At 38.8% G+C, this 27656-nt stretch overlaps 1 protein-coding gene across 7 annotated transcripts in view; it reads right to left on the bottom strand.

The window, feature by feature from the left end:
- The window catches only part of SLC25A13 (solute carrier family 25 member 13), a 102076-nt gene that overhangs the window by 30445 nt on the left and 43975 nt on the right, over positions 1-27656 (bottom strand). For all 7 annotated transcript variants that reach the window (XM_064676940.1, XM_064676976.1, XM_064676956.1 and 4 more), the window contains 7 exons: positions 17894-18033; positions 11705-11851; positions 10004-10142; positions 9072-9165; positions 8810-8894; positions 6561-6645; positions 5941-6099 (listed from right to left, as the gene is read on the bottom strand). In XM_064676940.1, coding sequence (XP_064533010.1) covers positions 5941-6099; positions 6561-6645; positions 8810-8894; positions 9072-9165; positions 10004-10142; positions 11705-11851; positions 17894-18033 — 849 coding nt within the window. The remainder of the gene's footprint in view (positions 1-5940; positions 6100-6560; positions 6646-8809; positions 8895-9071; positions 9166-10003; positions 10143-11704; positions 11852-17893; positions 18034-27656) is intronic.

Genomic DNA, 27656 nt, shown 5'->3' with positions numbered 1-27656 from the left:
CCCGTTTGTTTTAGTAGCTCAGGCAGCACCTTAGCCAATTGTCTATAAAGCCTGACATTTTCACCTATCCATGGTTTTATTTTTGGGAAAAAAGACAATTAAGGTTCCACCTCTAAAAGTTAACTTGCTGAAAAGCATTTTCCTGTAGAGCCAAACGTCAGAATAACACAGAGAAAAGTACACCTGCACTAGTTTAGTATATTCTTCCATCCTGCTACCATCCATCAGCTTTACTAGTTCCTACTGATGCTCTTAATAAGGAAATGACATTGAAGAAAAGCACCATCTGACTTGTGGTATCAGAAAGCCCAAACATATTTATGTACTAATGTCCTTATACAGTACATATACATGCAACATTTACCCAAGACAACTATGACTGAATATTAAAATAAAAGGATACAGTAACACTAAGTTCATATACAGTTGATCAAAACAAAAAGAAATTCTGCAGAGTAGGTTAAATTTCAAAATTTGAATTTCTAAACAGTTTTACTTGCACAGGTGATTTGAATCCAGACCTCAATGAAAAAACATTAAGACACAGAATTGTGTAATTAAATATTACATTATATGCAGCACTATGAAGAAAACACAAGAATATAGAACATAAAGGATTGTTTCATTATGAAATTATTTTTGTAATTGTTATAATATTTACATCTTGCTATAAGACATGTGTGTCTCTATATAAACATTGCGGCTAATGAATTTATATCTTCAGAGACTAAAAAAATGTTCCATATACTTTAAAAGGACACTACCTAATCCTAAACCTAATCCAGTAGAATTAGAGCAGGTCTGTAAGCAAAAGAACACAGAGATAATTAATTTTAAAATCACATATACATATATTACACCTGAGCTATATATAACGTGACTTTGAAGCCATATTTTATCAAATAAATCACAGAAAAAGACATTCTAAAATATCAAGATATGAAATTATAAAAATAGTCCAGTTAGTGATCTGTATAAAGCTCTAGTTCTAGAAGCAACATAAGCAGGACAAATCACTGAACTGATCTGAAGATGGCCTTTTAACCAGTTTTCGTTTTTCAGGTCCGAAGACTTTGCATTTGTAAAGACCCTTGTAAAGTTGCAGGAAAAATGGGTTTATCTTGGCACAAGTTATTTTTTCCCATCTGGTTCATTCCTTTTGCATTCAAATTTGAATTGGACGGTTACAACTCAAAACCTTCCACAAAACTTGAAGGTAGAAGAGAAAGATTAAATAGAGTAGGTAGCTGTTAAAAAAAAAAATATCCAACAGCAGAAAAACCCAACTGGACAACCAAAAACTCAGACCATTTTTCTCTTTTTCTCTCTCTACTTCACACATGATTTTATAATATAAAAGTGCTTTGTAAGTTTAATTTCAGATAATTCTGTGTATGTCTACTGCAGGGTAGATTGCAGTATTTAAAAAAGGTAGCATAGATTTTAAAACTGCATTTTATAGCCTTGCCAGACATCAGCAAGGCCTACTGTGTCCAGCATCTTAGGAAGGTAGAGGGACCCTTCGTTTGATCTCATACCTATGCAATAAAGCCATCTTTAAGTGGTACCTGTGCATTCTATATGCTATGACCATCAAAATTAAATTTTCTTTTCTTTATTGTTTTGATGGGAGCCCTGAAACACTGTTGAAAGATTTCTAAACATGATAAAGATGCTAAGTTTTGAAAGAAAGCAAGCACATCAAGGGACCCATATGAAAATGTCACGTTTCCATTGGGGTTATCCTGACATGCTGGGAATTTTTCAGTGTTACTAAGCATTAGCAGATCAGCAATATGACGCATACACAGATGGAGAACAGGCTTAGAAATGTCTGACAGTGTCTTAAAAATACGTGCCTTTTATAACATCAGAGAATAACATTTTGCACATAGGCAGCCTGCTAGTATAATACAGAGCAAACATGTTATTCAATGCATTTTTTTATATCCAAGGTTTTTTAGTAGCAATTATGATGTACCTCTTCATATTTGACACTGTTGTAGTAGGACACTACGGGAAGGTGAAGGTATTTGCAAGGGAGAGCACCAAGAGCTGCATTCAGTTTGTGACACTGTACAAGTTATTTTCTGAAAGCAGTCTGAATACATTGTGAATATACAATAGCTCATCCAGCCCAGTTATGATAGCACTGAGTTAAAAAAAAAATCTTATTTGGACAAAGTATTTTTTCAGATGTCTAACAGGGAAACTTCAGTTTCACACTGTGTAACAGATGTAATTTTCCCTTCATATTAGAAAAACCCACTGACTGAAGGAGTTGTTGCTCCATCTAGGTAAAATATTTGAAACCATTTGGGCATCTTATAGGAAGGCAGTAATGGAATACTGCCAAATTTTTCCATTGCAGGATTCACACTAGAAATTGAAATCACCAGTTGCCGTTCAAGTAAAGCTCCCTCAGACTGGAAAGGGGGTATTCCTTGAAAACTTTGTGCTTTGACAGAACTTGGGGTACAAGATGGCTTGTATTTCCATTCTACAGAGATGGTACTTCATTGCCTAATTTGGGAGGAAAGCTTCAGCCACAGTCTTGATGTAGCATTAGCATGGGAGTCCATCAGTAATAATGAAGCTGGATGATGAACAAATGATTAAACTCTAAGATTAGATGGCATTTGGAGTCACTGCAGTGCCAGAAGTACCATCAAAAGAAATAAAACTAACAAGCTCCTAAACAGTTAACGATCACAGATGACAGTGTCTTCAACAGCATTTCCTGTCTTTTCCACCCTTTAGGCAAAGTAGCATTAACAGCATGGCTACCAAATGTTTTCCTAAGCTACATTTTATCTCTGGTACTTAAATTTCCCATAAATTTTCTATCAAGCACAGGTGAAATAATGTCTACTAGATTCACTGCTTAAGACTGTGAAGCAGTCTGTGACTCATCAGGTGGACTTCTGATTTAAATAATATTAAGAAACGTAGGTGACCTCATCAGTTGGAAGAGATCTTGACAAATCACAGCTTTCAAAGTTTTCTTATATTTGCATACATGTACGTATACACCTGTAAGTTTCTAAATATGCATTTCAGGTATAAATGTAGACACAGTAGTAAATTACAGGCATATGAGATAAGTATTCTTTTTAGTCATGCTGAGAAATAGACAGATAAAAAATTTTTCTCAAATATACAGTCTTAAAAAAATTATCTAAAAACACAGTTTTCAAATAATGCATATTATAAAAACTGCAGAGATTTATATAATGTTTGGGTTTGTGGGTTTTTTTTAATCAAAGTATCTTCTCAGTGGAAACATTGATTACCCTTAGTACCAAACTGACAACAAACAAAATTTAGTACTCTCTTTATATCCACAAGATGGTGTAATTTATCCTTACCTGAGATGGTGGTTTAGAACATGGTTTCCAAGTTTGGAAAAAAATAGTGATACAAAAAAGAAAAGTCAATTCACTTCACTGGGGGAAAATATGTGCCTGGTGTTAAAAATATCATCTGAAATGCCTGAGTTCAGAGTGGGGCTTATAATTACTGCTTGCTTGAAGTGCGTCATGACAAAGGGACCACTCCTCCAAATGTTTCTACTACTGTTTTTTAAAAGGTTTTGCATCACTATTCAGCTAAGCAGGAGAACTCTACCAGTGACTACTCCCTCCTTCACTGGGGACAAAACCACCCACATTGACTTAAGCCTGAACACATCACAGTGCAAGAAAGAATTGCAGCTACTGATGAGTAGCAAAAAGTAATGTACTCTGTAGTTTGTCTTATCTAGTGTAGTTTTCAAGACCAGAATGAGATGATTCTTGCTGTATGTATACTGCATTACATTGGGTAATTATCCTAATCTATAAAATGCTCCTTTCAAATTTTTTTGTCTTCTTAAGCTGAACTGGAAACTTCCTTCTGCACTCAGTTGCTCAACTTTCTCCAGCATCATCTCCTTAGAAAGTAAGTAACAGTGCAAATTTAAAGAACTCCATGCAGGAAGCTCCAGATTTTTAAGGAGTTTTCTTTATTTGACTCCTTAAAAGAGAAGCTAAGTCAGGTGCCCTTTAAATAGAGAATCTGTAGAAATATAGGTCTCAATTTGCCTCTGAAATGATGGTGTTATACTAAATAATCCAGAAATTAGATTATTGGCCTGGGTTTAGAATTTCAGATCCACTAAACTGCCTGAGATTTCACTATTCAGTATTACTTGAAAGACTGAAAAGTAGTAAAGGGGATAGGGAATGGAAGGACAAGCTATACTGGTGAAGGTTCCTAAAGCTCCCTAAATTTGGCAATGAAAAAAATCACTCCAAAGACAAGGCAAGCAAATGGAGGTAAGAACACACATTTCTGAGTTTTTGGGTTTTTTCCAGGTGAAAAAACCACTGTGCTTCAGAGTTTCAATAAGACAGAAGCAGGTAATAGTGGAATTCCGCATATTTATTCTTTCGAGATCCTGGAAGAAGCAGATATACATTTGCAGGGAATACATTTGGCTCTTTAGCGAAAAACTGGGACTTTCAAAGATTCTGATTGTTATAAAGCCTTACAATTTAGAGACCATGTCAGTAATCTTTATTAAATTATTATGTCTACTCCAAAAATTGCCTCAAACTCAGTCAATAATAACAGACCTTTCCCATCTCCAATTGTGCTGAAATAATTAGAGAGTCTGTATTTTGCACAGAACCACTTAGCCAACCTCCAGTAACTCAGGTCATATGTGATAGAGTGCACATACATCACACCACCTAGTTTTAATGTTGTTTCCCACATTGTCTTATAAACTGTTAATTTTTTTTAAATTGCGCATAGTTTTGCCCGATCATTACCCTATTTTATCAAAATCCTCTGTTCTTCATTCCTGACTCAACTGCTTTTAGCAATTCATTTCTTTCATTACAATATTCTTATTTTCAAAAGTGACAAAAAGTTTCTAAGCAAAAATGAATTTTCTGACTAAAAATGAAATAAAGATTTCAAGTTTGAAATTATCTTCAATGGATGTGGCAGAGAGGAATAAAAGATCTCAATAACTGGGACACCAGAAATATAATTTACTTTAACTCTGTGACAGAGAAGAACTGCAGTCTCATGCAGTAGTTCCTGATTCTTTATGATTCCTTCTGAGTTACCTGAACTGACAGAGTTGATACCACAACTGGGACAAGGACAAAATAAATTAAAAAAAGCCACCATCTAACTACAGGCACTTAGATCTAAGATATCCAAAGTGAGGATGATTTACATCCTGAACAGAATCCTCAGTGGGGCCTTCTGCATTGACTACAAAGGCAGTTCGAAACAGATAACTTCCTAACTTGGGTGTATTGGTTATGTATATATATAGCTAAGTGGGTTGAAACCCAGCAAATTGCTCTGGCTGACCTCACAGTGACAAGCTAAGAAGAGGTACATATAAAACTTGATAAAGATGACTATTTCCAATGATTAGTCATGCAAATGCAACTGGTTCAGACAGAACTTTTTTGTCTAAAACATATCACAAAGAGAGATCTGGTTAATAACAAGGCACCATATTTTCTTTGTTTTTAAATAGAAAGAAGACAGATAAGAAAGAACTGTGAAACAAAACAAAAAAAACCCAAAACCAAACAAAAAATACTCACAGATGATCCATCTTCTTACCAAACAGGACAAAACACTGCTGGTACTAAGGACTGCTAAGGAAATGAAAACTTGACTAACAGTGTATTTTTGCTGTAGGAAATTGCTATTGTTGCCCTATTGCAGATGAGGAGGGACAGGACAGAGAGGTCCTACAGAAATGTTCTCATTACAATGAAGTTCTAATTATCAATAAGTTTGCAAACCTTTCTCCTCTAACAGAGGAGAACCAAAAGCACAAACTAGGCAGAACTGCAGTCTTAACAAAAAGTGCTTAAAAATTCAAAGTGGCATGAAACTCTTATTAATATCACTACCTTTTAAACTTACCTCTATAAAGCCCAAAGAAACCTTCATAACGCAGCACTTTCTTGAAGCAATCAAAGCTGTTTTTGTACATAAGTTCGCCCACAAAAGAGCCTGTAGAACGCTGGTTTTGCATTCGAGTTTTTACCAAATCAATTGGGTAGACTGCAGTGGCTCCAACAGCTGCAAATAAAAATCAACGTATAAGAAAACATGATTTTGCATTTGCAGTGTTTGACTGCAACTGTCATCTTTCACATTTACATCTAACATATCAGTTGTATCTTTTTTCTCCATGATATATTCTGGATACATTGAACTACCTCCCACAGTTTTAACCAAAAGCACTTCCTGGCCCTACCTCACTGTTAATCGCGTTCTCCTGAAACTTGTTTGGTGACAAATCAGATAGCAACACCACCTGGAAACTCCAATGGCTCATAAATTCCAAAACTCTTGCAGACCAAATGATCTTATATGATCTTCAATCTTACAGTCATCCTGTCCCTTAGACAGAGCTCCAAGGGCAAGTCTGAGAAGCCTTCTACTCTTAAATGAGAAGCAGAAGGGGAAGAAGGGCAAAAGCAAAGAAGAAAAAACCCAAACAGTGAAGATGAATCTTCTTTTGCTCAGCCATGACTAACCTCCAGCAACTGAACCAAGGGCAAACCTGTACGCTGATTCTGCAATCTGGATGAGAATAGGTCGAGACGCATCACCTGAAGCTTTCTGTCAGGGCAGAATTTAAAGCAAAAGGAAAGAGAAGAAAAATAATCAGAACATCATATTTCACAAGAGAACATCTCATGAGCAGATAGATCTAAGAACAGAGATACCTGGAAAAAATCTCACCATACACTGGAGATTTTGTTTGCAATTATTTCTTTTTCACTGATTTGTAAGTGCCATATAACACAGCCTCTTCAGACTGGAATAGCAAAGAAAACAGACTGATACTACAACAAAATTATACAACTCTAAAATCAATGGTCTAAAGGGCATACATATTGCATCTTAAGTCATTAATTTTCTGCAGCTAAAAGCAACTCCAGTTTGGAATTTCTTTCTAGTGTCGCCAAAACCGGGTATACCTATTACTTCTCAGGCTATCAAAACAAGTATGCAAGCACTGTTCATACATATTAGCTAAAGGAAAATAAAGTTTCATAAAACACCCGCACAATTTCATTTTGTTCACAGTCTATGAGTGCTAGATTCAACCCAATGAAAAATAAATTTCAGAAGTGCTCCAGATTTAAAATTACTATCTGATGAAAGAAAATAATAAAGAAAAAGAAGTTCTGCAGGGGCTTTAAACCTTCCATACTTACTATCACTTTTTGTAATACGTTCTTTTTAGAATACTACAAGTAAAAGGACAAAATAAATATATAGATATATTTTCCTGAAAAGGTTTTAGTTAATATTCCAATGTAGGTGGAATCGGCCAGAAAAGAAATTGAAGGTATCAATGTAGCTGAAAATCTTTTCAGTCTCAGCATCAAACAGCTGACATTAAGAAAGAATTGAATGGGAAAAATGAAAAGGTAGGACATATATGCAGAAGAAATTGTAAGATTTAAGCAGGTTCATATGTCCTAGCCTCTTAGAACGATGTAAATCATACTAGCAAAGACAGTGGTCCCAAAGCAAAAACTGAGGAAGCTGTTACTTTCATCACCACATTTTTGGCTACATTTTACCGCCACCTATTGTAACTTATATTCCTTGACATTCAGCCCAATGCAAATGCTTTTAACTCCTTTAGGAGTCTTCTAGGAATAGGTGGTGAGCTTTTGGGAGCCAACTCATCTGAATTCATCCCAGCATCATCAACATTTAGTCACTGCACAAACAAACCACCACCCCAGATACTGCCTTGGAGTGGTGGTGGGGGTGTTCACATGTAGGGGAGGGAGGAGAAGAAAAAAGAGAAGCAAAAGAGACGCATGTGTACACACATACACACAGAGGCCTGGCTTATGGCCTGGTAGTCCTAAAAATGTAGCCTACATCAACTCATTGTGGTCAAACTGGCGCCTCTGCACAGACCCAGAGCAGGAAAAAAGAAAACCAACAAAAAAACCCTTGGTCTCACAAGACACAAAGTTAAGACTGCCTTAAAATAGAGACAGAGAGAAACAGAAGGCTTAGTTTTAAATCTATGTGTACAGAAACTTGTCAAGGAAAATCTAAAATATAATAAAATAATATGAAAACTAAAAGATCAATAGGTTTTGACATTTAAAGAACACTCCTATTTCTTTTTGCCTCAAACACAAAAAAAAGTTCATTCGTGGTTATATCACTGAAAGTAAATACCCTATAGGTTTTGGAAATGAAGACAATAATAATGTTTTTACTGAAACTGTGATGTTAGTCTATACATAATCTCTCCTATTTTGATATTCAGCAGAGCATAAAGCAAAGCAGAGAACACTCTGAAGCCAGGAACACGGATGTATGTTCAGAACAAGGGCTGCCATTTAATAGGCTAGATACTGAATTTTACCATCCATATATGAAGCAGGATGTCTCTTTTCCTCATTAAAAAGAACAGAGAGCAACAGAATCACGAAACATAAACACCTTAATTAAGTATACACCTAATATTTACTGAATGGTGGGATGACACTCCTACACATTTTATCTTTCCAAAGTAAATTACATTTGACCTGTCAAAATACAGCCCGAGAGAAAGGGGCATAAAGAAGAGATGGAAAGAATATGACACAGGCTAAAAATAAATTCTAATAAGATGGTATTCCTCACAGATATTACAAAACACAAGAAAAAAGCAACTTAGATGACAACACAAAAGAAAGTTGGTTATCTATTTACCTGGAACTGGAAACAAATAATAGAATAGCATTATACTAGATTCTGTTCTTACCTGCCTCTGAGCCTCTGCCAGATTGTAGGGCAATGTCCCTTCCTCCAGAGGAGCAATTCTTTCAATATCAGCTAACGTCATGCGCCTGAAGAAATTAGTTCAGCTTAGTGTTTGCTTAGAGATGGGTTTTCAGATCTCAACAAGCTACTTGCACGTGGCCACTACACTACACTCTCCTGTTCCCCAACATCACCTTCTACTCCTTCCAAGAACTAGAAGAGGAGGAAAGGAAAGAGAGGAAGATAGATAATTCTTCACTTACCCCCGTGGCTCATAAAGATCTGCTAACTGAAACAAGATGTCAACTTCCATGGGTGTAACCTGACCAAATTTCTGAGCTGCCAGAACAAACTCTTCTGCAACAGAATAAAAATACAGAAAAGAAAATGCAATCAAACCAGAAGAAATAATCCAGAGCACCCCAAGGTTGCTCTATATTTTAGTATAAAGTACAAGAGGCTGGCTGGAGGGGGGTAAAAGGGGAATAAAATTGACTCAACACAAAAGTGGTTTTGCCACTACATAAACGTGTGATTTAAATAGTCTGTCCTTCATGCAAGTAACTACAACTCTCTGGTCTTAAAGCTTAGTGCTACCAGCAGAATTTAGGATATTTGACATACGGTATCAATCAGTTGCAGGTCAGAAGGAAAAAAATAAAATAAAAAGCAAACAAAAAACCCCCCAAAACAGGAGTCAAGGGATGTGGAACTTTTCATGCATAGTCCCAGTAGGCCACATTAATGAAACTCTGGCATTGCACAGGGAATTCTCTATAAAAGTGGTTAGATATAGCAGATAACATCTTGTTCCAAGCTTGTAGATCAGCTTACTGTGCCGCCAATACAAGTTTATGGAATTCTTCAACTACCCTTGAAGGTCACTTTAATAGGCTGCCAATTTGGCAGGAGTCCTAGGAAGTTTTTGAAACTTTTAAATATCTTTACATACTTTCCTCACCCTGCCCCCCCCACCAGTTTACTAGGACCTTTTTCTGATTGAAACAAAATGAAAAACCTGGAGGGTGGACTCCAACAGGAGTGTACAAAACTGAGTGGCGAACCAAGGAATGCTAACGAGGCAGGATTTTTCCCCCCTCCCATTGATTTAAAAACATACAGATGAGGTCTTTCCCTCCATCCGCCCCAACCAAATGCCCAAGAAAACTTCCAGACTGCAAACATTTCTACCAACCCTTAGTGACTTCCACGTCTTTTCTATTTCCAGCCAAAGTACTGTAGATCTTTCTAATGAGCTCCATGTTGTTAAGGAGAGAATTAAATCCATTAAAATAGGAAAAGCTGACCTGATGGGAAGTGGTACCTCCAGCAGCCTGGAGTAGAGACAGTAAAAGAAGAAAAGAGAAAGGAGACTGTTACAAGCCTAGGAAAAATATCAAAATAAAGATTTTCAAACGTTATTTTAAAAGAACAACAGTAGCATGGGCTTGCTTTTTTAAAAAATGTGCAAAATAAAGAAAACTATGAAAGATTATTATGTTACTGAAACTAATCATGACCAGAATATAAAACTCCCCCATCCTAAAAATCTAAACAAATACATATGCAGGATTATAACAACATAACTAGAAGTAATTTACAAAGTTCAAGTTTCAGTACTGCTTCAGTTGGAAACGTTTCATAAGTTGGCTTATGTCTAGTAATGAGGAAATCTACTTCTACATGTAAAGCATATTACTATACAGAAAATTTCAACAAAATCAAAACATATTCTGAAAAAGGTCAACTGAAACATTTAAATTCACAGGCATTTCAAGTCATGGAAAACCAGCAATAAGCTCTCAGGCTTATATCAGGCAGTCAAACATAATAGGAACAATAAGGTTCAAACAGTTATTCATTCTCAGGTGAGAACTGAACCTAAACCTTTGTTTTAAAGTGGTGTTGGGTCTGCACATAGAAAAATTACTGGATCAATTCTCTATTTAAATTACAAAATCAGCGATCAAGCAAATTTCAGAAAAAAAATGCATAAGCTTGCCAAAATTTAATTGATCTTGAGGGAAAAATCAAAATCTTATCCGATGTTTTATGAGAGAGCATATGACCTGAGAAAGCTGGTAACAAGACTGTGAGGGAACCATGGAAGTATCAGATCTCACTGTCAGTCTCTAAGTCTTCTGGCTATGTTTTTTGCTCTTTGCATCTTCCAAAATTCTGATCAGACTTTGCAATTCTCATCACTTCACACATTTCCCTGGAATTCTTTCTTGCAAGTCAAAGAATAACAGATTTCTTTAAACCTGGATATAGCCAGGCTTTGCATTACTTGGAAAGTGCTGCTACAAGTTCCTCAGATTAGAAACTGTGGTCAAAACCAAATGTACCTTTTTTAATTTCTTCAGTGAAATTGCAGAATTGCAATATTTAATTTGGTTTGTGCACTTCAAACTGATACAAAATGTACAGTCAAGTGTAACAACTACCAGTCAATATATAGTGAATGCCCTTGGGTAATGTTCTGGTTCATAAGTTGTCCCGGATACTTGGAAATTACACTCAGGAGCTTAGAATTTACACTACAAACCAAGTTCTTTGAGAAGGATATCCTAAGTGGGATGCAATGGCATTCTGACATACTGACACAGTCTACTATGATGGAGTGACTGCAAATAGCCAGGAAAATCCTAATTTGTAGGCCATAACTAAGGTCCATATACATGCTTTGTCTTTTTTCTCAGGAGACCAGGAACATTGAGGATATGTATTCTGCAATAAGGGTTAACTTGCATATTGTGTAGATAACAACTGCTGAACTTAAAACACACATCCTCGAGATGGACTACATGTCACATAGAGTGGTCAAGGTACATAAAAAAGGAATCCCACATCTGTATTCCAGGTCTTTGCCACCTGGAATACCAGAACTACTCACAGCTACTAGACATTCTTCTACAAATGGCGTCAGCATGTGTGGCCGGATAGTGACCATAATGTCCCTGAAGTCCATAGCTGTGACTCTTCCAGACTGAGCACTGTCTCTCTGTACAAAAGCTTGTTTTGCATGTTCTAACTGTATCTCCTGAAAACATATAGGGGAAAAAATAGTTAAGTTCAAAATCATCATCTTAACACTTAGATTTAATATAAATAATGCAGTCTTACAAGATTTCTCGTACTTAACAAAACAGGACTACATTTAATCTAATTGGATATTGTACCTCTAAGTTTTGTCCTTTTCTATCAGGAGCATATATGGTCTCCATCACTGAGCTCAATATCTAGGACAACATCATGATTTCTTTGCCTTCTGGACATTACATCGTGCAATTCATTTAACTGAGAAACGGAGGACACATATCAACACCCAGTGCAGATAATCTCCCACTCATGAACATTAAAGTGTTCCATGATGTGCATTATCCAGTATATTGAATGTGTCACAGCAGGTCAAAATACTTTCTGTAAAAGTGCTCACTACTCCTTGAACAAGGACAATGCAATCATCAGAGACTTCCATGTAGAAACCTACTAATCTGGAAAGCATTCCCTGAAAAAGCATCCCCATTTAAAACATAAAGGTTTTTGTCTACAAAAGACACCAGCAGTTTAATTCAGAACTCCTTGTATCGTGACTGATTAAAGATCAGTTCTCAATATTTCAACAGTAGTAACGGGCATAAGCATTATCTGATACAACCCTCCGATAATATCATTTTGTGATTCTAATGTACCACTGAGAGAAAAGAGGAGAAAAAAAGGCATTTAATCCCTCATAGCTGTATCTTTCCTACTGTGACCTTCACCCTTTCTTCTTAAATTACTGTTAGACTACTTTTTTTTTTCCCATTTAAAAGAAACAATCAAGCACAGATAGTAACTTGATAATACATGTGAACATTTTGTTCAGTTCTACAGGTTTGCAAAAAAAACAGAAATATATCTTTTGGTGATGTAGTCAGAGCTCCCAGTCTGTATTTCTCAGCTGAATGGAGGAAAACAAATCATTGTCATGTCTTCCCTTTAAACTGCAAGGATTATAAAAACTTCTTCATTGGAAATATAGGGCTTACTCTGAATACATACTCATAATCAGTTATTCAGAAAATGGAATCAGAGCAAAAATACGTCAGCAATACTAAGCAAGTCTTGTGGTGGACCATGACACTATCCAATTATTTCCATTATATTTGCAAATATATGCCTTAAAAGACATATTAATCCAGGACTCAGGCTAGTCAAGAACCACCGTCATGTTGTATTCATAGTGAATATGATCTCCTGTAAGTTGATATTTGTCTTACAGCAGCCTTCAAGGAAATAAAGAGTGAAAGGCAAAAGACAAATTCAGACAGAGTAGGATCAGACAGGCCAGAGGCCTGTATCTGCCACTCCCTCCCTCCTTCTGTTCATTCAGCTCACACTGCCACTCAAACCATGATTGTCTTTTCATTTGCCTCCTGATTCCCCCAATTTTAGTTCTAATCTCTAATTAGAACACTGTACCATGACCTGAAAGGTACGATGAAAACCTCCTACTACATTAGGCAGAAGGAGGAAAGGAATGGAGGGAAAGGACTGATCCATGCTTCACTCACAAAATTATTCAGAAATTTCTTCTTTTGATGGGAAATGCTTGTGGGCCTTATAATTTGAAGTGGTACAATTTCAGTTCTGCCACGTTTCCTTTACATTACAGACCCCTACGTGGACGTGTTACAATTCAGCAATAATACTCACTCTGGCTGGATGCAGCCATGTAAGCTCTTACTTCAATTCATTCGAGACTATAATTTGAACAGAAATTTGGAAGCAAGCAATTTTGGAAGGTTTATGGCGGACGAGCACATGAACATGAAAAGACTTCGTCAGCTTGAGGCTGGCAGCTACTTGGGAGGCAGAGAGCTCTGAAAAGGAATTAAGTATAAAAACTCTTGTATCCTAAATACTCACCACCTGGCAGGTGTTTGTTATTAAATGGAAGCATCACCAAAGAAAAAATAAATTTTATTTAGCAAAAAGATTACATGGGAAACTCTGAATATTGCTTTCTTCACCTTCCCTCATTCAATTTGTTTTAACCACTGAAACTGCTGGCAGTTGTTATGTTAGAATCCAGCACTAAGATGCAGTAAAAAAACCTGTACACCATTTGCAAAAGTCCAATCTGTTACCATCCCTGTAGACCCATCAGTGAGTCTGGAGGTATGTATACCATTGGTGGGACTTTGGCTGACAGTGACGTCTCAGCCACAGAACAAAGCAGGGCTTACACTCCAAAGAGATACATGAAGTGCATGTTTCTTGTCATCACCTAGCTAATTGCAAAAAGGCTACTAGTACTACAGTTGAGCACTAGCACTAGAAAGAATTATCCCGCTTGGTTAAAACACCTGGTCAAGGACTCAGTGCTGCCATTTGCTCATCTTTGTCAGCCAGAAAAAAGCCATTTAGCTGCAGACAGACAGCAAGACAAAACCCTGAATGGGATGATGTCAGTCTTCTGGAACTCCCTATTCACAACTCCTCCTTAGTTCAGAATGTAAGTTCCAGTTCAAAATGGTTTAAGCATACTGCAAATAGATAGAGAAGATTGATACCACCTTCTCAGAAAGATAGAGACCTTCTAGGCTACAGTTATTTTGACCAGTGCTACATGTTTTCCACTTACATCAAGTGGAAAGAAGCATAGGGATCTTCAGCCACCTGACATTCCCAAACCATGACCATGGATGGCAGGATGGCATACAAGAACGTGCAGACCATTACATTGTAACACAGTCTCAAAACTAAATTTCACCTATAAAGTCTGTCACAAACAAACCAGACGTGTCGCTTTTCTAATCATTGCACAATGCATAACAATGCACTAAACTCCTTGAAGTGTTTACCTCAAAAGAAAGGCTATCCCCTCAGTCTCCACACCTGAATGCTGAGATAACTCACAGCACGACTAACTACATTTCAAAATGAGGCTCAGTAGCTGCCAGCAATTTATCCTGGAATTCTTTATGAGATGTTTGTAACATCACCTATGTTGGGTGTATGCAGCTAATATAAAAAATACCACCTTAAAAATAAACTGAAAAACAATAAAGCAAAGCTGTAGTCTTCAGAGTTGCTATCTGAGTTGCAATAATTTTTATTATTTCACCTATTTCGGTCCCTTATTGTTTACCTAGACACATAAAGGTTTAAAGAAACACAATCCTCATTACTTTGCAATGCAAATCACACATCCTAAAGAACCTTCTCTGACTAGACTTTCTGTAAACTTAGATATACATAGAAAATGAGCTTCTTCCTTGATGTTGGAAGTCTAGAATTCTCCCAAGTAGCATATGACTTTGTGAAAAATCAACTTATACATCATGGCAGGCACACTGGCACTAGAATTTTAATGAAATTATATCCTATCTAGAGATTTCACCTCAGCTTCCACTTACAGCTCATTAAAAGCTTCTTTACTTTCCACTTAGGTAGAAATTTATGTTTGCGTTCCATCCCAATGGATCTACAAGCCACCAGATACGGCACAATCCTTGCCACTGGAGCAGATCCCAGGGTTCAATTATAGAGAGTACTACTTCATCAACTAATATGCTGGGTATAAATGAATTCCCAGACAATGTGGAAATGGATTTACCAGGCCCACATATAAGCATATGTTAAAATTCATCCTGTGGAACAGATTCTACACGCCAAGAAAGGGGCTGATGTTGCTCTTCATAAGGCAGACTTGCCAATTAAGTGATGATGGAACATGACCATATTCAAACAGATGTGATGGATATATACTGGAGATATATGAGCTAATTTTAAGCTAGCAAAATGAGAAGCAGGGTAAAACAACACACCTTGAGCTCTAAGTTGATGCAAATAGATTGTTAACTGTATTAGAGCCAAGGAATTTGGAGGCTATACTTTCAGGCATCTCAGTTACTGCAGACAGAAAAAGTGCTGGCACAATATAAATATTCAGCATCCCATATAAACTCTTCTTATTTAAAGCCACAAGAGATCCATCTCGTGCATGGATAAAATATACTAATGTTATTTTCCAAGTACCTTCAGCATTGCCAGAAGTGATGATTAGCTCAAACGCTGTGACAGATATCAAACATGAATGTAAAAGAATTTGAATCTAGGTAGATTATTACACTAAAATTTGCAAACTGCATTGTACTTACAAAGCAGTACCTGAAGCACCATACAGAACCATCGGGTCCACGTTAAGTGCAATGTAAGTGCATTCACACATCAGGAATGCAGAAAGGTAATTTGATATCCACTGTGGTCTCCTGTTGTCTAAGGTCCAAGGTCTAGACACCTGATCAAGAAGACTGACTCACGCACAGGCAGAAGGAAACGCTGAATACCAAAGGTTACAGAGCTTAAAGGAAGATTTCTATGCCTGTGAATACTAACTCTCCAGATTGTGCTGAGAACCATTTCTGTGCCCAAACTTCTGCATCTATAATAAATCAGCAGGGAAACTTATGTGATTCAAAGATTTACAGGTCTAGAAAGTGAGTAACAGATGTACCCAGTTACTGGGACTGACTGAGCATCCTAATAGACTGTACTGATAGCGGGCAGCTTCAGTCTTAGGAGAATTAATTTATTTGAAAGTCCTTACTGTCTGCACCAATGTTGAGAGCATCTTTATGAGCAGCCTTTGAACTTATCCTAAGTGTATCCCACTTCTCTAGAGGACACTCGGAATCATCATCCTCATTCTCCAGTGTTCTTCCTCCCTATTTCTTGTCCTACATGGATCATCACCAAAAGGGCTGTCTGGCTTATGAGGACCACTGACATGTTCCAACACAACCTTTCACTCTGCCCTGAAACTAGCTAAGATTCACTTTTGCAGTAGAGACAGTTTAAAAAAAAAAAAAAGGAGGTAGTGGCAAGACGCACCAAAATGAAATACAACTATCCCCAAAATATGATCACATCCAAAAAAATCCTTTCAGATAGTAGAAAGGAACACCCCTCCACAGGATGAGAGAGCCTAGGAGTTAGCTAGAAAGCTAGAAAGATATTCTGATTCCTTATTCTGTCAGAAAACTGGTCTGTGCCTTAGCTACTTAGGAGTTACAATAGTCAGTACAAAACCAGGGGGAATACAATTTCATCATATGATACCTGACGTCCTCTTCATACAAAGTTAATTAGGCTCTGTTCTACAAAGTCAATTTGAGACATTTGTCTCAATAGCATTATCTTAATTATTCTTCATCAAAATGATACCACCTCCTACTGTGAACTAACATACTTGTGTAAACAAGAAAAAAAGAAACGTTGCAATCTTGAAGCAGGTTTCCATTTGAAAACTCTCTAGTGTAAATACTAATACAGGCATTAAATATTCAGGAGGCATTCAAATAAAAACTCACGTGTTTCACCACTTCAAGGATCACTCTTCCTACCAAAAACTACTTTTAACAGTACCACTGAAATACAGATAATGTTTATTTTTTTATTAGCATAATATTTTACTTCCTGTAACGAAGTATCCACGAGTATGAACAGCCAAGAATTCCTTGCAAAAAACAGTATTCTCCTCTATATACCACAAGCAAACTATGTAGCATTGCCCTATCTGAGAGTGTAGCATTGCCCTATCTGAGAGTGCGTGGAAATGGCTTGCAACAAAACATTTTTATTGGATATCATCTCTGAATTAAATACATATTTGGTAAACACGCTGTTTACAGACAAAAGTACTTAATACTAGTCTAGCAGGTGAATCCAAAATGTTCAGTAACATTCTTTGACTCATGGATTTAAATAAACAGGAGATTTTCAGACATAAAAGTCTAGGTTTTTAATTTCATGTCTCTGTCTACCCAACGGTGTAGAAAAAAATCACCTTCTGCATTCAGGTGCTAAAAACAAAGGAAAAGGAGAAAACCTGCACCAGCCTGAATCACCAATTTTACCAATAGCATATCCTATTTATCAACATACTATACAAGTCCAGCAGTCTGACTGTAGAAGCCTCCACTTGGTCTATATTTCAACTTTCCTAACAGCATGGTGTTTGACAAGTTTGCAAATACTTTGATTCTTGCATCCTTCTTATTACTCTTGACAAACTGTATTGTATTAGACCCACCAGTAAAAACTGAGTGAACTCCGCATATGTTAGGTGTCTTTTTCTATCCTTTCCAAAATGCAGCTGTACGAACTCTGAATTCCAGTTAAAAGGAATGTGCTGATGAATTGTGGTCTGGCCAAAAACTTGCTTAGCATCCTCTGGGAAGAAAAGAAAAATGTTTATTTAATAATAAAATAAAACAACAATAGAGACAAGCATATAAACAAATATGATATTTTGTAACAGGAAAGCAATACTATTCTTATAAATTACTAACATATTGTGAAGTAAACTTAAGTTTTTTTGTTTACCAAAACCATCAAAACCATCACCCTCACAAATAGTTTCCAAATAATCTTTTTATTTGTGAAGTTTTATACACACAGCATTTGATTAGAAGAAATGCAGATATTTCAAGTTTCAAAGTCAAGCAAGAAAAGATTAAAATTAAAAGACAATTTATAAAAAGATGACTAAAGCTAGCCGATTTTCATCATAATCTTTTCAAGCTGCTAACAATGAAAGTTTTGTGTCACTATAATTCAAGCTTTTGAATTACTCTGAGTTCTCATGATTCAAACAAATCAACTTTATTTCAATTATTTCAAGATCTACTTTCTGTAGTTAGTTACAGGAGCAGTGACATGAAGGACAGGGGATGGAGGAGACATGGCAGGCAGGAACAAAAACTTATCATCACCTCCAGCACTAAGCAGACTTTAACCCTAAATATCTTCTACAAGGAGGGGGGCAGTGCCACAAGTATGTTTGATCATACCTAAATGCAAGCTTCAAAGTTTAGTTCAGGTCAGTAGTCACAGCTGGTTTATAAAACACTCTGCAGACTGGTAATACTCAGCAGTTTTGGTGAAGAAGAAACTATTCGATACACACCAAGCTCTACAGTAATAAGGACCATACATTGTGTATATTTAACTAATGAAAACAACAATAAGATAGCAATGAGATCTGAGGAAGTACTTGTCTCAAATGACAGTGCCCACTTGTCTCAGTCAAAAATATAGGGCAAAGATATCTTCCAAAGACAAGCTCAAGGCCAGAGGTTCCCAGCTGCTATACACCTTCCTAATTGCTGTACAACTCCTCCAGCAACACGAGCCAAGAGCCAGTTCTTGTCTCCTGCTAGTTCCTGTGGGCACAGAGAGCTGGTTCCCATGAGACGCTCCCTACCCACAGGCTGGGCCAAGAGCTGGTCTGTTTCCTTCACACTTCGTGGAAGAAAGACCAGGAGTCCAAACCACGAGCTCCTGTCTGTCTCTGTGAGCAGCAGAGCTGCAAGACAGTTCCCAAGCATGGCTGGTGCCTGGGGTTGAGAAAATCAGCACAGCTTTGTGCTTGCCTGTGTGCAGAACAAGCTGGGAGCCACCTTGCTGGAGCCAGTCTCTGACTGGGAGCCACCTTCCAGCTCATACTAGTGCCACAAGCAAAGGTGGGAACTGACTCCTTGGGGCCATGAGGTCGCCTCTCCTGCGCACATTGAGTTCTGGCTTCTCATTCAGTCCATGCCAGCCAGGCACAGCAGCTCTGCTGACCCGGGAAACCCAACCAGTGTGAAATCCCCCATTTTAAGCAAGAAAGCAGGAAAAAGTGAGAGCAAAGTGGCACAGCTGAGAGCCAGGAAGATCTCAGGAAGAGTCCACATGAATGAAGAAAAAACGGTCCCAAGGAAATGAAAGGGGCAGGTGTCCTGTTGCACAGCCCCTAATGCCCTGCAGTTGGTGTTACCCACAGGGACAGCTTGTTCTAAAGCAAGAAGGCTTCACAGAGAGAGCAGAGACGAAAGTGCAGACATCTTCCCATCTCTCAACATAGTCAATAGTTTCACCTTTACAAATACAGCACCCACGGATCCCAGCGAATCAGTGGTGAAAGAGCAAGCTGGATTTAACTTACAAACAAAAAGACTGACCCCAGTTAGCCTCAAATTCATAAAACTCATAACTTCAAGTCTTAATGTACTATGAGAATTTTCTCCAAGCAAAGTCAGTGCCCCCAGGACAGCCTCATTGTTCATTTGTATCTTCAAGCCCCATCACAGCCAGCTTGGATCTTGTCTGCCAGCATTCTCCAGGAGCAAAATTCTGCTCTCAAGGCAGTGGGAGGGAAAGTCTATTTGTTCAGGGTGAGGTTCTATCCTTCCACTCAAAGTCTTCCATTTAGGATGTTTCTCCCTGACACAGCTTGAGGCACCTTGCCACATGTCATTGAAGATCAAACTGCTTTCTGCCAGATTTTCTACAAAGAAGGCAATGGCAACCAGCATGAAGAAAATAGCCTGTCTTGCCAGCAAACGAGAGGAAATAAAGATTGTCTCTTCCTGGTAGTAACCACTCTGCTTTTCAGAGGAATAAAGATATTCCCAAAACATCTCTGTCACCTGTCTCTACACAGAAATCAGATGCTCATCTTCTTCCTCTTTACCTCTCATCCCACCTTCAGAATTTCCCCAGAGCAAGACATTGATATTGTGTGGATTAGATTAGGAATCCATCACCATTAACCAAAAGCTATGTTTGGTTGGACTCCAGACTTGCCTTTGTTAAGAGAAAAAAAGGCGCATTCTTACCTGATGCAAGGTAAGAGAGAGCAAAACCTTAGCTAGTATAAAAGTAGTCTCAAACTCCTTTTGATGCAGCCAGGCTCCACACAATCTTTACTTCAACTTGTTAACATATGAAAGTTGCAGAGTGTCCTTTGATTATGCCACTGTAATTTTATTTTAGTTTGTTATCATACATTAGCCACCTTAAAGGAACAATGCATCTTGCTCCCCCAGCTCTATGTCTTGTAAACCCTCTTTGGTTGGGACCTTAAAGAAATATTCCAGTTCAAGAAAATCAAACAAAGAATCATAGAATGGTTTGGGTTAGAAGGGACCTTAAAGACCATCCCATTCCAATTCCTCTGCCATGGGCAGGGACACCTTTCACTAGACCAGGTTGCTCAAAGCTCCATCCAACCTGTCCTTGAACACTTCTAGGAATGGTGCATCCACAACTTCTCTGGGTAACCCGTCCCAGGGTCTTACCACCCTCACAGTAAAGAATTTCTTCCTAACATCTAATCTAAACCTACTCTCAGTTTATAAACATTCCCCCTTGTCCCATCACTACATTCCCTTGTAAAAAGTCCCTTTCCCTCTTTCTTATAGGCTCCCTTCAGGGACTGGAAAGCTGCAGTTAGGTCACCCCGAAGCCTTTTCTTTTCCAGGCTGAACAATCCCAATTCTTGTAGGAGATGTGCTCTGTCCCTCTAATCATCTTGTTGTCCCTCCTCTGGACTCAGTCCAACAAGTCTATGTCCTTCCTGTGCTGGGGACCGCAAAGATGGATGCAGCACTGCAGGTGGGGTCCCACCAGAGTGGGCAGAATCACCTCCCTCAACCTCTTGACCACATTGCCGATGACGCACCCCTGGATACAGCTGGCTTTCTGGGCTGCAGACACACATTGCTGGCTCATGTCCAAACATCAAGTGAAAAGAATGGCAGTTTCAGACTAAATATGATGTTTAATTATTGGCATTATAAATGGCAAAGGAACCCACAGCAATGAAACTAAAAACCTCATCCAGCCAATTAGGAGTATAGTAAGGTCTATATCCAGGCCATTTGCATTTCCTTGTCTGTTTCAGAGATTAAAGGCTACAAGCATGCCTCAGAAGTTCATGAAAGTACAAATACCCTCCAAACAGCCCAAGCCGGAGATGCACACTTAATTTTTGCTATGACTGGGAAAACACAGACTACCACATTAGTGTAGATATAGTCAGAGAACTCCACATGCTACTTGATGTTTTCACAATCATACTGTATATTGATGTCAATATGACTTGGCAACTAATACCAGATGCTTTTCTGACAGAGTGCATGTTTGATTATACAGTGCAGGCAGCTGACTGGAAGATTGCCTACTGTGCTTCTACTGATTCTTTGATGGCATGAGACGTGGTATCCTGTTTGCCACTGCCTTTTTACACATACCCTGTACTTCCTTTTTGCACTTATTTATGGTTCACAAACTCCTATGCTCAGTGAACAAACTCACATATGCTCAGTGAACAGTGTTTTTCCCTCTTTCCTTGCTAGGTCTCATCATCCATTCATCTACCACGATGTCACTGTCTCAAGTCTCATCTGTAGTCAGATTGCCCAATTCAGACAATAAAGACCATTCATTCATATCCCATGAACAAATCTGAAGTGTTTAGCCTGTGATTTAACCCTCAAAAGGCATCCAAATACATACCAGAAGTCATTCGAAGTTATTGTTCAGTTCTAACAGTATCATCTCCTAATCATCTAAGTCCAGTATTAAAACAAAAAATGGACAAATAAAAATGTATTTTTGCCTTAAACCTGCAGCTGAAGTTCCACAGCTACCCATAAGTCACTTAAAACAGCAAAACAGAGAAGCTGCAGTGTGCTCCAGTAGCCAGGAGTTATTACATTTTTTTTAAAGGAACCTGTCTCAGAGAGCTGCAGAACAATTTGTGATGAAAAGGACATCTGATTGCTATTAGAGTAACCAGCCAATTAGATCAGGTTGCTCAGGGCCATGGCCAGTTGAGGTTTGAATATCCCCTCAATAATCTCTGACCCAGAAGACCAGGGTAAAGGAATGTCAGAAGGAAAATTTTCCCTTGGTCAAGGCGGATTGGGTTAGAGAACACCTAGGCAGACTTGACATCGACATGTTCATGGGCCCTAACGGGATGAATCCATGAGTGCTGAGGGAGCTGTGAGCTGACACCATAGCTAGGCTGATCACTATCATCTTTGAAAGATTTTGATGATCAGAAGAGATGCCTGGAAGAAAGCAAATGTCAGCCCAGTCTTCAAAAAGGGCAGGAAGGAGGACCCAGGGAACTACCAGCCAGTCAGCCTCACCTCAATCCCTGGAAAGGTGATGGAGCACCTCACTCTGAGGCTATCTCTATCCACATGGATGACGTGGTCAGCATGGATTCACTAAAGGTAAATCATGCTTGACCAACCTGATGGTTGGTGAAACAACTACCTGGACAGATGAGGGGAGAGCAGTGGATATTGTCTCCCTTGACTTCAGCAAGGCTTTCGACACTGTCTCACAACATCCTCATAGACAATCTGAGGAAGGGTAGACTGGATGGGTGGACAGTGAGGTGGATTGAGAACTGGATGAATGTTAAGTCCCCAGAGGGTCATAATCAGCGGCACAGGGTCTAGTTGGAGGCTTGTCACTGGTGGGGTACCCCAAGATTCAATGCTGGACCCAGTATTGTTTAACATGTTCATCAATCACTTGAATGAAGGGGTAGATGCCTCCTTAGCAAGTTCCCTGACAACACAACGCTGTGAGGAGTGGCCAATATCCCAGAAGGTTGTGCTGCCCATCAGAAGAACTTAGACAGGTTGGAGAGATGGACAGAGAACTGTCTGAAATTCAACAAAGGCAAATGCAGGGTCTTGCACCTGGGGAGGGATAACCCTGGGCACCAGGACAGGCTAGGAGATGACCTGCTGGAAAGCAGCTCTTCAAAGAAGGACCTAGGTGTCCTGGTGGACAAGCTGCCCATGAGCCACCAGTGTGCCTTTGTGGCCAAGAGAACCAACAATATCCTAGGGTGCATTAGGAAGAGCACTGCCAGCAGGTCGGGGGAGGTGATCCTGCCCCTCTACTCAGCCCCAGTGATGCCGCATCTGGAGTGCTGTGACCAGTTCTGGGCTCCTTGGTAAGAGAGACACTACTGGAGAGGGTCCCGTGGAGGGCTACAACGATAATTAGGGACTGGAGCACCTCTCTTACAAAGATGGGCTGAGGGAGCTGGGCCTGTTCAGCCTCCAGAAGAGAAGACTGAGAGGGGACCTTATCAATGCAAGTATCTTAAGGGAGGGTATCAAGAGGATGGAGCCAGGCTCTTCCCAGTGGTGCCAAGCAATGGGACAAGAGGCAACGGCCAGAAAATGATGCCCAGGAAGTTCCACTTGAATATGAGGAAGACCTTTATTGTGTGGGTGTCATGGTTTGAGAGCCCTAAAAATTTAATTCCCTATCTTCAAACCCCCTCAAACATCTCAACTCAGTGTGAGATGGTTTTTTCCAGACAACCACACGAGACTTAAAATGGGGAAAGGGAATATATTACAATGACTGTACACATAAATATTATAATACATTACACACACGATCTCAACTATCTCTACTATGATAGATCAGTATTTACAATGGATCAGATCTCTTCTCCCCTCCAAATAAAAGTCCAGGAGGGAAGAAGGAAAGGTCCTGCTGCTCCCCGACCCCCGCAGCCATCTCACATTGAGTTGAGATGTTTGAGGGGGTTTGAAGATAGGGAATTAAATTTTTAGGGCTCTCAAACCATGACAGTGGGTGACTGAGCACTCAACAGATTGCCCAGAGAGGTTGTGGCGTCTCCCTCACTGGAAATATTCAAGAACTCTCTGGACACAATTCTGTGCCATGTGCTCCAGGATGGCCTGATTGAGCAGGGAGGTTGGACAAGGTGACCCACTGTGGTTCCTTCCAACTTTACCCATTCTGTGATTCTGTGAGTACCTCCAAGGACGGAGATTCCACAACTGTGGAACTGGGCAACTGCGCGACACTAAAGCGGTATTTAATCAAAATATCTCATAAATGGAAGTTTTAAAATACATTTTAAAACATTGTTTAATTGCTTTAGTTTTAAAAAGGCAAAATGTTAATGTTTTAGTGTCAAGAGCCGTAACAGCACAACAAAAAATCTAAAACTAGAAAAAATTACAACCATTTGTGTGTTTGCATTGGTTGAACCAGAGCTGTCAGAAAGCAAAACAAACAACAGATTGAAGATTTTAAATATTCATTTTTAGAAATCCCTGCCATCACTTTTATCAATCTTTAAAAGAAAAATCAACTTTGAAACTCAAATTTAAAATAAATTGCAAGGTTCTAAAACAAATAATTGTCTCTCCCTGCATGGTCTCTAACTAAGAAATAGCTACCTTGTCATTTATTTCTGATCACTGTATGAAAGAGTTGTTCTGTTTTCCCTCCAGGTGAACTGCCTGCTGATTTACAGTGGGGATTTTTGGTCCTTTAAGTCTTGGGGACTTTCTTCTCTGCAGTGTACTGATGTGTATATTTAAATGCTTACTGTACAACCAACCATACTGCATTCAAATTTCCATTCCTATGATTCCATTTCATTTTCATTCTTAAGACATTCCATTTCCTGTGATTAAGAAGTATAATAGAAATAAAGCATGCTTTGGAATAACTACAGACACTCTTGACACAAGGACCATCAATATTCCCCAAATGAAATCTGGATTTATAAATATTACATTTTAAAAGGAAAAAACTAAAAGTCATTATCCCACTGTATTTTACATTTAAGAAAAGTCAATTGACAGAACAAGCTAGTAAAATCTTTACTGGGTACAATCCATAAATATCTGGCATATAAAATCTGAAATTTTTTCAAACTATTTATTCCTGCAAGGATATATATTTTTCACACAGTGTCATCAAGTCCAGTAAAGTTAATACAATCTTAACACAATCTCAAAAATTTCATGATCATATACAAAAATCCCACTGACCTTGCAAAATAGCTGCAAAATTTTTGCAAAAATGCTGTCATCCTCAGCTCTATTTTATAGATGTTCTATACATTTTTTATTTGTTACTCCTTTACACAATTAAATTATCTGAACATGGTATAGAAAACCTGTGCCAAAACCCTGGGCCTTGAGAAAAAAAATGAGATTATCCTGATGATATGTGTAATAACAGCTTCTGTGAAGAACACAAGCTATCTCCTGCAAAGAGGAAAACAATTTTGCTTTGATAAGAGTAGTTGTTTCAACATTATGACTAGAAAACCCCAGCCCTTTGCCAACTACCAAGCAAGACCTCACCTAAAGCCCAGAGGAGATGAGAATAGAATGATTTCCACAGGTTTTGGTCCTCACTGACCACATGAAACAACTCCACATTCTCCATAAGCTCCATGACCCAGAGTGCACCACCAGGTTCTGCAACCTCTTTCCCATGACTCAGGCACACGCACAAGGGATAAGGGGCCAGGCAAAGCGTTGCAGGAGAAAGAGGTGAGAGAAGCCTCATCTCAGCTTCTTTATCCCTCTTGCTTGAGGCTTGCTGTAGGGATGCCTGCACCTTGGTGACCCCAACTCCATGACCTAACTTCCCAACCTTACCTCAGGTCTGCCTCATCCCTATGGACTTGTCTGGCTGACCCTGGTCACTGTCACCAGACCTGCTTTTCTGTCTGTGCTCAAGTAGTGTGGGACTGTACCCTTCATCAGTGAGAGCTGTGCCCATGTCCCAGCCTCTTGGCACCCACACTCAGCTCAGCGTCACCGGCCTGGTGGAGCAGCTCTTGCTGCTTCTGGACACAATAAAATCACAGAATCTTAGAATATCCTGAGTTGGATGGGACCCACAACAATCACTGAAGTCTATCTCAGGACAGCCCAAGAGTCACACCATGTGCCCAAGAGCATTGTCCAAATGCTTCTTTAACTCTATCAGGCTTTGGTGCTGTGACCACTACCTTGGAGGGTCTGTTCCAGTACCCAGCCATGCTCTGAGTGAAGAACCTTTTTCTATAATCTGACTTAAATCTCCCCTAACACAGCTTCATAACATTCCCTACGGTACTCCAGCTCAGGACACTGGGACTCTCTTAGCCCATCACTGGTGTTGAAGACAGAGGCAAAGAAAGTATTAAACATCTGTGCCTTGCCTATGTCCCTGTTTGTAAGGTGACCATCCTCGTCATGTAACGAGCCAACTACCTTTTGCAATTAGTGTATTTAAAAAACCTTTTTATTTTTCTCCACAATACTGGCCATCTTCAACTCCAGTTGAGCTTGGGCCACACGAATTTTCTCTATGCAGTGGTGAGCAGACTGTCTATATTCCTCCCATATCACCTGAGCTTGCCTTAACTGGGCATACACCTTCTTTTTTTGCCTTAGCTCCAAACAAGATCCCTGCTCAGCCAAACTGGCATTCTACCACACTTGTTTGACTACAATATTTTGGAAGTACAATAAACTTGTGCAAAAACATATGTGTACAGAGATATGTGCATATATGCACATCAGAAATACTCCAGTGACAATACTTTGTATTATCTTGTTTTACTGAAAGTGTTGAGGTTTATCCAAGGTTTGGGTTGGCTTTTGTTTGGGCTTTTTGTTTTGTTGTGTTTTTATTTAGTGTTATGAACTTCAAAACACAGCTAGTTAGAGTTTATTTCCATCCTCTAGAATGATGACTTTTATTTTGGAAAACATATGTTGACATCACATCTGCTCAGCTAAGATGTGGAACAATGGGTAGCCCAAGTACTGTGCTGGGTTTTCCATTTATCCATATTCATCCAGAACAGGTACACTCTGAATGTACAACCACTACAATCACCTTCTTCACCACTGCACAGCTTTATTGAGGAAATAGTTGAAATAGTTTTATAGTGGCCATGCTGTAAACTAAATAACATATTGAAATAGTTTGATTACTAAGGACAGCAAAGGAAAGGTACTCACCCTTCCAACTTCCCTCAACAAAGCAGTAAGAGCAGGAAGGGCTGTCACAGCCACCTTTTTCCACAGGTTAGAAGCCCTGAAATAATAAACTAATGCTGTACTTCTGTACTTTCACTTCCTCCTAATTCCTCACAGAACATGGACCACAGCCTATTTTGCAATTCTGAATTTAAAAAAAAAATAATTAAATTAGGTATATTTCCT

The sequence above is a fragment of the Pseudopipra pipra genome, chromosome 1 (assembly GCF_036250125.1).
Source record: "Pseudopipra pipra isolate bDixPip1 chromosome 1, bDixPip1.hap1, whole genome shotgun sequence".
Lineage (NCBI taxonomy): Eukaryota > Metazoa > Chordata > Aves > Passeriformes > Pipridae > Pseudopipra > Pseudopipra pipra.
This window is presented reverse-complemented; position numbering and strand designations above follow the sequence as displayed.